The sequence below is a fragment of the Ochotona curzoniae genome, unplaced genomic scaffold (genome assembly GCF_017591425.1).
Source record: "Ochotona curzoniae isolate NIBS_2020 unplaced genomic scaffold, NIBS_Ocur_1.0 contig_3432, whole genome shotgun sequence".
In the NCBI taxonomy this organism is placed as follows: Eukaryota; Metazoa; Chordata; class Mammalia; order Lagomorpha; family Ochotonidae; genus Ochotona; species Ochotona curzoniae.
In genome coordinates this window covers 60,168-75,095 of record NW_024465859.1, presented here as the reverse complement: position 1 = coordinate 75,095, position 14,928 = coordinate 60,168, and the positions used below count along the sequence as shown (strand labels likewise).

The following is a 14,928-nucleotide window of genomic DNA, read 5'->3' as shown; positions in this document are numbered from 1 at the left end:
GTCTCTCAGTTTCCTAAAAGCATAAATGTATCACCTTATATCATATATATATATGTATATATATAAAACATGTATCATTTCTTTGAAAAAGGCCAGACTTTGTTATTTCACATGTTTATACACACACATATGTATAACAAAAGAAAAAGAATGCAAATGTTTATTTTCTAGCAACTGAAAACATTTACTGGACAGGTATTTGGCCTAGCAGTTAAGGTGTTGGGTTCTACACTGGAATGCCTGGATTCGCTTTCTGGACCTAGCTCCTGATACAAGGTTCCTGCCAATGCAGACCCTAGGAGAAAGTGATGACAGTTTATATTTGGGCTTCTGTTACCCACATAACATGTAAGATCTGCTTTGAGTGTCTGGTTCCTGGCTTTGGTCAGCTCAGTCCAGGTCTGGCTGTTCTTGGCACTTTAAGTGAACCAGCAGATGGGAACTCACTAAAATATATTGAAATGGCTGTTCTCATGAATATGACAATGTTCCAGAGTGTCCATCTTAATACTAGCATATTTTCCACTAATGGCTGTGGAAAATATACTAATATTAAGCTTTTTCTTACTAGGTTTACATAACTCAGAAGGACACATTCCCATATAGCTCTGATTAGGATGAGTCAGGTATGGAAGAAAGTGTTTCAGTCTTTTCTTTCTCCTGTATCTGCAGTGGAGGAGGGAGAGAGGGCTGCTCCTTGTTGTCAAACTACATCAGCACGCAGGGATGGGGGGCAGTCCTTTGATGCCTTAGAGACCCCAGTGTGGGGAAGAGTGTTTTGAGGATGTTTCTTGAGTGTTTTTGATAATTCTGAAAAGTTGGTTTCATTGTTCCAGGGTAAGACAATCTTTCTAAGGCTTATTGGTTGACTAGGTCCACCTTAGTGCACCCACAGATTCAGGAACATGCGCAAAGCTTGGATAGAGTTATCCAACCTGTTCTACTTTCCATCTGCTGACGAGGCAGGGGACATCCCCTGCTGGCTATCATGTCCTCCATGTGCATCTAGGCATGCTATAATGCACAGGCATCAGTAACTGAGGAGGCCCAGTTCCTATACATGTACTCTAAGGTTGGACAACATATCCTGTGATTTTCCCTGTTCAGGGTCTGAGTTCAGTGATCCAGTGGTTTTGGGAGTTCTGCAAGAAACCTCATTTTGGGTGACCTCAGACTTAAGTCTTATTTACACCAATCAGTGCAGGGTTAGATTTGGTCTATCGCCTGACCCAGCCAATGCACATAAGGGTGGATGCAGCTGCCTGGTCAGTTCTACCTTATGGGAACCAATGGGTGCTGCAGGCCAGCCTTGTCTTTTGTTGCAGTCTGGTCGACACACACACTAGTGGGTGTTGCAGCCTAGTCAGGGCAACCCCCAATAATCTCCACTAGGACTGACCCTAGCCCTGATTTTAGCACATGCCAGCTCTGTTGCACCCCAGCCTGACCCAGAACACATTCTATCTAGCTCTTGTGCACACCTAAGGATACTGCGGCTTAGCTGACCTGTCCCCATATCTGATCTTGACCTACGCTGATAGGTGTTGTTGCCTTGCCCAGCCTGGCCTAACCCAAGCCCTGGTTCTTGTACTCAGCAGCAGTAGGTAGGTACAGCCTACCAGGGGAGTGCCTTCAGTTCCCCTGCCAGGCCTGCTCCCAGCCCCCAAACTTGCACCAGCCATAGATCTTGTGACTGCTGGGAGTACTACATGACTCTCACCCAGTCCTGGCTCTTGCTAGCTGGCACTGTGGCTGAGCAGTACCCATTCTGGCTCTCATGCATGCTAAGGTGGGCAGCAGCCTAGCCTAACCTGGCCCACCCCCAGTCTCAGCCCTCACACTCATTTGTGGAAGCAGCCTCCCTGCAGACGAGTCCCACAGGCTACCCTACTAAGCCTGCTCCTAGCCCTTGGTCTTGTGCATGCCAATGGGTGTTTGGCTCAGTCTGAGATGGCCAGTCTCCAGTCTCAGCATTCACCAGTAGGTGCAGTAGGTGCTACAGCCTGGCCCAGCCCAGCTATCTACCAGTCTTGACTCTTGCAAGCAGATGCAGCAGCCTAGACCAGTCTGGCCCACTTCCAGCACAAGCCCTCATATGAACTGGCAGATGTTGTGGTCCAACAGGACCCAACCTGTACCCTGCCCTGACTCTCACTCCTGTCTGTGTGCTGTGGATGCAAAACCTATCCTGCCCCAGACCCAGTCCACAAATATGCCTACAGAGAAAGAGAGACAGAAAGATCTTCCTACAGCTGGCCACTCCCCAAATGGCCACAACAGCTGGAGCCGAGCCAATCTGAAGCCAGGAGCCAGCAGCCAGCAGCCAGCAGCTTCCTCTGGGTCTCCCATGTGGCACATGGCCCCAAGATTTTTGGCCATTCTCTACTGCTTTCCCAGGCCACAATGAGGAGCTGGAAGGGAAGTGGAGCTGCCAGGACAGGAACCCATTTACGATCCTGAATTTGCAGGGAGAGGATTAGCCAAATGAACCATTGTGACAGATCCAAAAATCTGTTTTCTGACAACCAAAAGCTGAGATAATTATCAGCAGACCTATACTACAAGATAAAGGAAGTTCTTCAGGCTAAAGGAAGGAAAGAGACTGAAATTTGGATTAAAACAAAAGGGCAAAGAGTCTAAAACCATGTGCGCTAACTATATGTTCCATGTGTTCTCACCATATGTTCCAACATATGTGTACATGTAACACATTTTGCATTTTTTAAATTTCTCCAAAACAGCAGAGAAATGAAAGAACAATGTCAGAGATGTAAGAGATGCTGTAACAGTATTTGAATGTGCTTCAGTCAAAGGTGCATACTGTTAAGGCATCTCTAAACAAAGATGACACAGAGGGCTATGTATTAAGCCAACTATAAATAAAAATATATATCTGTAAAGATTTATTTATTTTTATTGGAAAGGCAGATACATAGAGAGGAGGAGAGACAAAGAGGAAGATCTTCGTCCGATGATTCACTCCCCAAGTGGCCAGAGCAGCAAGAGCTGAGTTTGATCCAGAGTCCGGAGCTGCTTCCAGGTCTCCCACATGGGTGCAGGATCCCAGGGTTCTGGGCCTTTGCCAATTGCTTTCCCAGGCCACAATCTGGGAGGTGGACAGGAAACAGGATTGCTGGAACATGAACTGGCACCCACATGGGATGCCAGTGCATAAAAGGTGATGACCACACCAGGCCGTAGAGAAAATATTTTTAAAGTAATAAGCACAAAAGACAAGAAATGCCTACAAAGAATGGAGAAGAAAAAGAAAGCACTGCAACACTGTAATAATTATTTTAAACACAAATGGCTTTAAAAATCCCAACTAAAGTCAGAGATTGTTGGACTACATGAAAAAACAAGCTATATGCTTTGTTACTATATGCTTAGGCAACTTCCCTAAACATAAAAATACATACAGCTTAAAATAACAATAAAATGACAGGCCACAAAGAAACGCTAAGAATAAGAAATGCAGTGACTAATTAATATAAGACAAAGTAGACATTAGCACAAGAAACACTGCCAGGGAAAAAGAAGAACATTTCATAGTATTAGAAATGCTGATTCAGAAAGAAGACCTAATAATGTTAAACTTGTATAAACTCAAAGGAGCTCTTAAATTCATGAAGCCAAAGTGATGAAAATGGAAAGAAAATGCAAAGATTCACAATGACTGTTAGAGATTTCAATACTTTTTTTCAGTAACTGATAAAATGATGAACAGAAAAAAAAAAAAAAAAAAGGCAAGCAATCAGAAGAGGAGAGAGGTGGCTTAACAGCGCACCAACCACCAGCTCGTAGAGTTGCTGGTCTGACAGATGTTGTATTTTGTATATCTCTAGTAGTTAATGAAGTCAAACACATTTTCATATGCTTAACTGCAATCCAGATGTCTTGTGTGGTGAAGTGTCTAAGATTTCTCCCTACTTTTAATTGGGCTCTTGTATTTTAGCTGTTAGGTTTTGAGAGTTTTTCTATATGCACTGACAGTCACTTCCAGGGCACACAACTCCATGGTACCCCGGCTATATTTTCAGTGGTTTCTGCATTCTAGTGTTCCTGAATCCTTAAATAGTTGCTCCTTAAATTCAGTCTAGGTATCAGAGCTGCATGAATTGGAAGAGAAAGGTGTATTTACCTTACTCAGAAAGAGAATCAAACACGCTCTTTTGAAATAATCTCCCTCTCACTCACTCACACAGCCAAAAAAAAAAAAAAAAAGTAGGAGGTTGAGTTAAAATACAAGTGGAACATCAGAATTTTTTTCATTACATCTCAAAAATTATAATCATATCTAAAAAAAAGAAAATGAAAAGCTAGAGTTGAACTAAGCAATTCTAGAATTCCAGAAGTAAGAAAATTATAACAAAGACTGAGGAATCACTCTGCCTTTTTAAAATCAAAACAATCTTGACTAGAATTCTAAAATTATTAAATGATACACGATGATCTTAAACATTCAGCAATCCAGAAGTGAATAAATGGTAAAAACTCTAAACTTATTTTCCAACATTGTACCGTCACAGATAACCATGATTACCACACTGGTGCACCCTTCATCACATGCATGAGTATATAATTTATCATATATTCTACACTGACACAGCCATAGTCTTAAAATCAGCTTAATAAATAAATGGATTACCTTATTATTCAACTTGCTTTTCTCACCTATCACACACAGACCGGCATGTCAAGTAGCTGAATATTATTAAGCGGGTCTAGCATCATCTACTCAACTGTTCCCCTTACTGTTAGAAGTGATAGCTAGCCTTTCAAATATAACAATTCCACAGTTAACATGCTATCCATTCTATTTGTACAGAACTAATTCTCAAAAGTATAACTGGGTTAAAAAAGTATGTATTATAGGGTCCTGTTACGGAGTGCAGTCAGTAATGGCCAGCACCTATTGACAGTGGGCAAATGAAATGTGGATGGGTCCTAACAGCAATAGAATGTTAATTCCATCCTCAGCCAAGCCCCCCCCCCACCTGAGACTCACCTACCATCTAAGAGTGGACGGAACTGCATTGTGTAACCACTTCCCTCACAAGCCCCTTTCAAAGGCCAGTGAAGCAGCTGCTCACTCTCTTTCTGGTTGGGTGCTTCCATTGCTTTGGCACCTAGACTCTTGCTGGCTCAGGACAGGTAATCCCCCAAGCATGGTCCCTGTGTACCGCACTTAGATGGGACAATGGATATAACAATGTTATTTCTGGTTTGTGTACTATCACGACTTCTAGGAGAGGTGAGGCCTAGCAGTGATGGGATGTGGGCAGAGAAGCCAGGGAAAGGTGAATGTCTGCAACTTTGTAGGTGTGTCCAGGTTATCTGTTGCATGTCTGTTAGGATAATTTATATCTTTGGGGGAAGCTGGGACATAGGTCTTCAGCTTAACGAATGGACTTAAGGGTAATGACCATTTGTTCCTCTTGGGATTATGCTGGTTGGATTGCCATATGGACTTGTGATTTGCTATTTCTAGTATGCTGTATTATCACCAAGCTTGGTTAATTTAATAAAGTCTCCTTAATAAACCTTAGACATGTCTCGTGTGTTCTTGCTCACACCTTGTAACAGTCCAACTGTGTGGTGCAGTGGGTTAAGCTATTACTTAGGGTCCCACTTTTCCATAAACGTTAGATGAGCTGCACCACTTCCCATACAGCCCCATGCTAATGCAATGGGAAAGAACTGGAAGATTGCTTTGGTCTGGACCATCCCTAGCCATTGTGACCATTTAGGGAATGATGCTGCAGAGATGGAACATGTACCTCTCTCCCTCTTTATAATTCTTTCAACTAAATGAACAAATACTGCATTTCTTCCCCAATTCCCTACCAATCTGTCCCAAACTGGGTATTACCAATTTTTTCCAATCTTGTTAAACTGATGGCTAAACAATGACATGTTTTTTATTTGCACACCTCTAGTTGTTAGAGTCTGAGTGTTTTGTTGTTATGTATATTGGCTCTCTATATTTTCTATTTTGTGAACTGCCTTTTCATAGCCTGGTCATTTTTCCAGTGGACTGTATTCACCTACTTCTATTTAAGCATCAGGGAAGTCACCCTTTTGCATGCTAATTTGTCATAATAGAAAATGGATTCACTCTGAAGATACAAATTTGTTGCCCTCAAAAAATTATCTGAGGGGAAACAGAAACAGAGAGATCTTGCATTTGCTGGCTCACTCTCCCAACGTCTGCCAACAGCCAAGCCTAGATTAAAGAGCGGGGACGCAATCCAAGTGTCCTGTATTGGTGACAGGGACTCAACCACCTGAGCAGTTGCTGCTGCCTCCTAGGGCTGGCCCTGGGAGGAATCTTTTGCTTTGTACAGTGCCTTGAATATTAAGGAAATCAAATTCATTTTTTCACGTGTTGAGGAGGATCACATGTTTCCATGTAAAGAACATCCACAATTAAGAGCAAGTATATATTTAGCAAGAATTCATACACTGTACAAAGCATTATGCTGATGGCAGAGCAGATGTGGTGACTACTCCTCAGGAGCTCAAGGCTACAGGAGAATCAAGGCAGAGATTTATAAAGAATTAAGAGAATGTAATGCATGATTAAATGGCAAAAGCAAGTAATGAGACAAAAAAACATGCCTATGTCATTACTTTTTACTCAAATCCAGATAAAAGTAAAACCTAAAAATGACTATAGCAATAAAATGACATGATTTCAAGTCAGCTGTCTCAGAGGATAGAACATGCCCATAGAACCACCTCATATGCAAAGACTCAGTAGATAATGGAAGATGTTAAACCTTCTATTATCATGACCTTTATCTATTAAAAAAAATAGCAAAATCTGCAAATTCAAGTTGTTAAAACTAAGGGCAGACTCACTGATTTGTTTGTCACGCAGGTCACTTCTTATACTCTGTTTATGAGGTAACCTGGAGACAGCATAAAAGTTGTAAAACTAGTAGAACCAACAGTGGGGCCTGCGGCACACTACTGCTTACATTAGGTTATGTAATTTCAATATTTGACTATCTAATTTTAACCAAATTATTGCTCCCAAAATAAGTAAGTGGTTTAAGCCAATTTCCAGACCCAGACACATACACACACACACACACACACACACACACACACACACACGGATTCAGGAAAAAGACACAAGTGAACAAGAAAATGGCAGAGCTGACAGCACTATTTGTACCATGTATGCTATGTCTATGGAGGCATCAACAGACAATCTAATCAGATCTCAAAAGTCAGTCCCCCTCTAAAAAAACTGAAGAAATGTTATCAAAAAGGTTGATTTGAAGCAGACTTCAATTCAATACCTTTATTTCAAATCTTGCCATGAGTGCACAGTGAGTTGTTCATTAATGAATATGGAAACAGACTGTCAAATGCTTCAATAACATGAATCACAATATGGATGCAGAGAGCATGTTCAGAAGGAAATTGCAATCTTTGTTTGCTATGGGGTTGAAGGAGAGAAAGAAAAGGAAGGATGAGGGCATATGACCCTCAGCCTGAAAAGGCAGAGAAGAAGAGACCATATCCCTGCCTTTTCAGATTGTTTCAGCCTAGGCCCTTCTGACTGCAACACTCTCAGAGGTGTTCTTGAAAACAGATTTTTGGGTATTATCGTGTGGTCTATGACTGCGGTTCATCATCTACCTATTTTGGGTTCATTTCCATATTTGTAAAACGGAAAGATAGATCAATATGCCTGTGTAGTTCTTCCTCACTCCCATAAAAAATGATCCTCACAGCCATTACAGAAACAAAAGCTGACTCGTGCTCTGGTAAAGCATTCTCTGCGTGAACAAACACCCTGTATGGACAGGGAAGCCTAACTGCTACAGTGCTGCCTATGACACTGAGGCAGCAGAACAAACTAAGCAGATAAAAGGTAAAAACACCTACTATGTACCAGTCATGCTGTTAGGTAATTAGGGATAAAATATAAGACAGGATTCCTATCAATTCATTAATGCATCAGATATTTACTAAATGCCTACTATGTGCCAGGTCATAATCTATTTTTCATGATACCTTTTCATAGGCACAGGGACTTCCCCTTCTATACTCTCCATCCCTCCCACTGCTCTCCCCCATATTACTACAATAGTATAATCATTGAACAAGTCACAAGTCCATCATTCTTCTTTCGAAGTATATCATGACATTGTACTCATAGACAAAAGCAAAAAGTTCAGCCTTCTATTGTCAACATATTTAACAGTTCCATTGGCAGTCCATCTTCATTTCTGAGTATGTTAGTCTCCATTACACATTTTTCAAGATTATGTATATATATGTTTTCCTATATATTCATTGATCTTGTATTTTACATCATATTTAGGTCTTGTATTTAGATCTTGTATTTTAGATCATATTTAGCTGATATTTTAGATGCAAGAAAATGAGAATGAGCACAAGGTACAGTATTCCTGGATTTTAAGGAGCTTGTACTCTGCTTAGAGACAGACACCCTTCCTCACCTTCAGCACACCACAGGGACTATTCCTCTGGCATGGACTGAAGCAGCGTGAGTGGACTTCACGGGACAGCAAACAATCCATCATGATGGCTATCATGACTAGGCCAACTGAGTGGTCTAGGATGAAAAAGCTACGACATTAGGAACCCAGACAGATGGCTTTCTTGCTACTGACTGCGGATATTTGGGAAGTAGGTAAATCTTTCTGTCTCAATTTCCTTCATCTCTTTGTCATGATCCCTCCAAAAATGTTATCAAAACTAGGAATTCGCTACTCAGATAAATGCAGAACTGCACATACAAGCTGACTCTTGCATATAATTTTAAAATTTCCACTGGTGCCCTGAAGCTCATCCATATGCCAGTTTAGGAATTTCTGAACACATAATTCACTGAATAGCCTTTTAGTTGCCCAATATTATAGGATTCAGTTCCATTTTACCTTCTCTGTCCACTTAGGATTTCAGCAGGAAACTTCTTCAGAGGGGTGAGCCTTGTGGCATGGTGGGTTAAGCCACTGACAATGATGCCAGCATCCCATGTGGATGTCAATTTAAAACCTGGGCACTCCACTTCTCATCCAGCTACCTGATAAAAGACGTTCCAAGTGCTTGGGCCACTGCACGCATGTGGGAGGTCCAAAAGGACCTTCAAAAAGTCTGGAGATGCAAGATTTCTCTTTTCCTGTGTAACTGCCTTTCAAATAAATAATGGAAAAAAATCCTTGAATAAGGAAACAAATGTTTCTTGACTTAATAAAGATACATAGGTCACTGTTGAACTATCAAAACTGCTTGAGCAGGACCCTCAGAGCATGCCTCACATCGGGGACCTGGGATAGGTGGGAGGCTGGGTGGGGCTTTTCCCTTTGTTTCTCCCCTGACCACAGATACAGGGGGAAAAAATGGTATTAGTATGGAAACAATGGTATTACCCACTTTCCTGTAGCCCTTGACCCTTTGTACCCTAATCAACTAAGTAAGATCATTTAAAAAAACAAAATTTTTTAAAAAGGACACACAGGTCAAAAGAAAGGGAGAAAGCGAAGGAGAAAAAGGGAAACGGATATCAGGAGACATGACACTGACTAAATATTCTCGGGGGAGGCAGGGCAGAACAAAATTTTTATGGAAATTATATTAAGAGACATATGGACACACCTGTGGAGAGTTTTACAACAGTCTATCAAGAGGAGCAGCCCAGGTCCTTCTTGTCTTAACTCTGAGACTCCTTCACTAACAGAACATTGCAGGAGTAACGCTGTGCTCATTCATAGGCCCAGGTCTTACAAATCAGCAGCTTCCTCCTTTTCTCTCTGGAGACAACTTGTTCTTAGAACCAAGGTATCAGGCCATGTGATGGTCATATGTAAATGTTCCTGCTCAAAATTTCAACTGCCAGGCCAGTGAGTGAAAACACCCCTACCCCTCAATGCTGTTGAGCTACTCCCAGCTTCGGATGCCCTAATGGCAGTGGGCCTGAAACAAACTAAGCTTGCCCTGGCCTGCCCAGACTCCCACAATATAGAAGCCACAAGCACGACAACAGCTATCTTACACCACAATGTTTTGAGTCGGTTCACGATACTGAATCCATCCTTGGAACATCTTTCAGCTGTGATAATGTTTCATTTCTTTTAAATGGAAATATTATGGGTAAAATTATTTTTTTAAATAGTACATACTAGTACTGAAAAGGACATTAGATTCAGAAAACTATGCTTGCACTCTAATAAGAACCCCTATTTTGGGAGGTTATTAGATAGAACAATGAATGAGAGAGTGTGTGAAAAAGCTGACACATGGTCATTAGGGGTTCTCTTAACATTAAGAGAAACAGCAGAGTTCAGTTTCCAAATTCATTCTAAGACAAGTGTTTTCATCAGTGTTAGGACCTGCTCCACATGCACATCACACAGCAGTGAACCTAAGACATCAACAGGACCAGTAAGTATGTTAGCTGGTATTGAGTAAATGCTAAGGTGAAACAAATGAAGTTCATTTAACAAATAAAGTTTTGGGGTCTTTTTTTTTTAATTATAGGATCTTAACTTTAAAAAATATTTATTTATTTGGAAGAGTTTCAGGTTTAGGGGGAGATCTTCCATTTGCTGGTTCACTTACTAGATGGCTACAGTAGCCACTGCTGGGTCAGACCAAAGCCAGGAGCCAGGAACTACATCTGGGCCTCCCCTGGGGGTTGCAGGATGTCAACAGTTGCATTTGCTGCTTTCCCCAGGCAGTTAGCAGAGAGCTGGATTGAAAGTAAAGCAGCCAGAACATGAACCAGCACCCCCATGGGATACTGACTTGAAGACAGCAACTTTACCCACAGTACCACAAGGCCTGCCCCATAATGATTTTTGAATATGTCCTAGGAGTTAAGGTATCCTTTGACCTTCTGACAATAAATTAGTGGGTAAAACAGGAAAAAAAATGCGGATGTTGTTGAATTTTTAAAAAATAATTATTCATGGGCCCGGCGCAGTGGCGCAGTGGTTAAGGTCCTCACCTAGCACACCCGGGATCCCATATGGGCGCAGGTTCTATCCCAGCAGCCCCGCTTCCCTTCCAGCTCCCTGCCTGTGGCCCGGGAAGGCAGTCGAGGACAGCCCAAAGCTTTGGGACCCTGCACCCGCGTGGGAGACCCGGAAGAGGATCCTGGCTTCGGATCGGCATAGCATTGGCCGTTGCACTCACTTGGGGAGTGAATCATTGGAGGGAAGATCTTCCTCTCTGTCTCTTCTCTCTGTATATCTGCCTTTCCAATAAAAAAATAATAAAAATTAAAAAAAATCTTAAAAAAAGAAAAAAATTATTCATTTAACTTAAAAGTCAGCATTAGGGAGAGAAAGGGAGAGGCAGAGAATCTTCCATCCATTGGCTCGCTCCGCAAATGGGAGCAACATTCAGAGCTTGCCTGGTTTGATACTGAGAGCCAGAAGCTTCTTCCAGGTGTTCCATGGATACAGGGACCCAAGGCTCCGGGCCATCTTCCACTACCATTACCAGGAAGCTCAATGGGTAGTGGAGCAACTGGGGCTAGAATCAGCACCCAAGTGGAATGCTAACACAGCAAGTGGTGGATTTAGCTTGGTATACCACCATGCCAACTGCTGAATTTGGCTTTTGATGGCAGGTTCATCATTGTTAGGATTTTGCCAAACCCCATCAGTTTCTTTCTGACTTTACCTTTTTGAATGCTTTCTTACTTGATCCATCAGCCCAGCTACAGTGGTCTTAGGAGTCTGTACTCAATGTTTGGCGTGGCTGATATGTTTTCGTTGTGAACCTACATAAATTATTCCCCTACATCTGAGATCTGGACCCAGATATCACTGCAGTGTGACATTCTGTGACTCTGCATTTTAAATTGCAAGCATTCTGTTTTTCAGTATTACCAGTAATAGTCCTTTGCTCTCTTCTTGCTTTATACTTCAGGCCTTGTGGTACTGTGGGTAAAGTTGCTGTCTTCAAGTCAGTATCCCATGGGGGTGCTGGTTCATGTTCTGGCTGCTTTACTTTCAATCCAGCTCTCTGCTAACTGCCTGGGGAAAGCAGCAAATGCAACTGTTGACATCCTGCAACCCCCAGGGGAGGCCCAGATGTAGTTCCTGGCTCCTGGCTTTGGCCTGACCCAGCAGTGGCTACTGTAGCCATCTAGTAAGTGAACCAGCAAATGGAAGATCTCCCCCTAAACCTGAAACTCTTCCAAATAAATAAATATTTTTTAAAGTTAAGATGCTATAATTAAAAAAAAAGACCCCAAAACTTCATTTGTTAAATGAACAAATGAGGTCCTAATTTTATCACTTAGCAGCTATAAGTCTTATACCCAGTGACTCCAGTCTCTTCTCTCAAGAACCCCATGTGGTCCATGACTTAAGATAGCCTGACATAATCTTGACTTTACAGTGATGTGATAGTGATGATGGTCAGTAGAAACAAAATTTTGAATTTAAGCTTTCCCAAAGGAATGACACCAGGAGGACACTCTTGTGATGCTAGGCGTGGCATCCAGCCACAGCTCAGTTAAAAACTGATAATCCTGTTGCAATGACATCCTCATCACTCAGCAATTAATTTTAGCTAAAGGCTTCAAGCATTTTTCAGGCCCAGTGTATTTTCAGCTGTGACACATTAATGAAGGGCACCCACACCAGTATGGGTATCTGCACAGGGTCCTAGAACCAAACCTTTTACCCTGCAGAGACAGGAAGTACCTTCTGTAACCTTCTCTCTCCACTTCATAGGAGCATAGTGAGAATCAAGAAAGCCACAACATTCAGCTGAGATTTTCAGGTTACTGAAAAAACTAGTAATGGTGATTGTTAACAACCACAGATCCCCACCTGCCCCACTACCATGCACTCTGAATTATTCTCTCCCGCCAAGTGCGGTGGAACTGGGGCACAGCTGTCTTCCCTTCAGTGTGAGGTAGTGCACCTGAGGCCCTTGAAGGCTTTTGCAATAGAGTAATTATGACATGATACTTAGTCCTATTAGTTTTCCTTGAGGCTCTGAGAAAAAGAACAACACACAGTTTCCACGGGAAGATTCTATACTCAGCTTCTAGTTTACCAGAAAACCATTTTTTCTTCTTTGCTTAAAAGGTACAACACACAGTAAGAACACTTTTATTACTTCCCCCACACAACTGGTGTCACTTAAGCCTTCACTGGAAAAGTGAAAGCCAGAGGAACACTCCCAAGACTGAAGAACCTTTTGGGAGTCCAAGTACTTCAATCATTTCAAACTACTTGAAGATCAATGAGCTAACCCATTCACACCAGCAACAGCCTCCGATTTTTTTTTTTTTTTTTTTTGTTAGTCTGTACATGGGGATGAATTCTCTCTCAAGAATGCTTTGATTCTGGGGTAAAATAATGCACACACACGCACCTGGTATGCCCCCAAGTGCTCACTACAACTGGCTGAATTTGGAAATGTTTCATTTATTCAACAAATATGAAGTGGTCATCCAGTCAGCACTCTAGCCACTGGGAAAAGCCCTTATGGAAAAATTCTTATGGACAAAATTCTTCTCTTCCAGCTAACATTCTCATTTCTCCTCTCTCTCCCTCGCTCGCTCTCTCTTTCACAGAAACACACACAGCTTCTGTTTTCGTATCTAGTATCTACTTTTAATTCCTCCACCACAGAACAGAGTCCTTTGAAGGCCATCACAAACCTCCCCTTCCACCAGGCCAAACAAACAGCTAGGATGTGAGAGAGCTACACCAGGGATGTGTGGGGCAAGGACGGCAGCCAAGACGCCTGGACCGAGAAAGACGCGCTCAGACTCCATACCAAGGTCAAGTCTGGCTAGTTGTAAGCAGGTGTATCACCTGACAGGTCTCCTAGGAACAGCTCCCTCCCCGAGAGGCCCCCACAGCCTGCCCTGCCGGGCACCAGTCCCAGGGGGCGCCCTGGCCTGGGCACGGAGGACCCTCCGCTGGTCGGCCTCGGCTTCCCAGCGTCGGCCACGGAGTGTGCAGGCGCCCCCCCACGCACCCTGGCCCGGGCGCCCGCCGCCCGCCGCCCTCGACGTCCCCTCGGCTCCTCACAGCCGAAGCCACACTCACCTGTGAGTTCAGTCCCGGTCCTTCCATCTCGTCGGCAGCCGACTTGGCAAACTGGCGGCCGCGGCACGCCTGCCAGCCCGCCCAGGGCCGCCTCTACTCTCACTTCCTGCTCGCGCCTCCTCCGCCTCCGCCGCCTCGGCCCCAGCGCACGCTCCGCGCCGTCAATCGTCGCAGTGAGCCAATCCCCGAGCACCTTCGGCAGGAGGCGGGCCTTTCTCGCCGCCTGGGTGGGTCGTGGGGGAAGTGCCAGCCGGAGGCCCCGCCCCCGGCCCGCCCCGCAGTGCGCTCACGCACCGCAGCCCCGACTCTGAAGTGTAGCTAGCTTCTGTCTGGCTCCAGGTCACGGCGAGAACACGCTCTGACAGAACAAGGCGGTTGTGTCAACATCAGCAACCGTCTACTGAGAGCACGTGTGGACTGGGCAACTGAGCAGCTACATAGCCTTGCAAAATGTGTTAGCCCGTTGGGTTCATGGGTGTAAGAGAGAAAAAAAAAAAAAAACAGAATTATTAGGATGGTTGAGAAGGATTTATAAAGCCACTGAGTCCAGTGCTTGGCGAAACGTGTTATCTGCTAAACCATGTGGCACTCTCTGGGTTATCTTGTTCAGAATTCTCTGATGCTCCGGCCCTGTACACAAGTTTCACAGCATAGACTAGATGGACATTTGACAAAGTCTTTACTTGAAAGGCCTTGAAAAGCCTCACAGCATTTGTTACACTGCTAGAGGAGCTAACAGGTAAGCCTTGCAAAGTCTGAAACTCTATGAAGCAAGAATAAATTTTGTAGTCGGGGCTCTATAGCCTCAGTCCCTAGGAAAACAGTGAAACTTTACTGTTAATTGTTGTTTTTTGTCTGTTTGTTT

The 14,928-nt window shown here is 43.3% G+C and overlaps 1 protein-coding gene across 1 annotated transcript in view; it reads right to left on the bottom strand.

Moving 5' to 3' along the window:
- Nucleotides 1-14,140, bottom strand: part of ZDHHC13 (zinc finger DHHC-type palmitoyltransferase 13) — a 51,728-nt gene extending 37,588 nt beyond the window's left edge. The window contains exon 1 of the mRNA XM_040980001.1: nucleotides 14,064-14,140. Coding sequence (XP_040835935.1) covers nucleotides 14,064-14,090 — 27 coding nt within the window. The 5' untranslated portion in view covers nucleotides 14,091-14,140. The remainder of the gene's footprint in view (nucleotides 1-14,063) is intronic.
- Nucleotides 14,141-14,928: the final 788 nt, after the last annotated feature.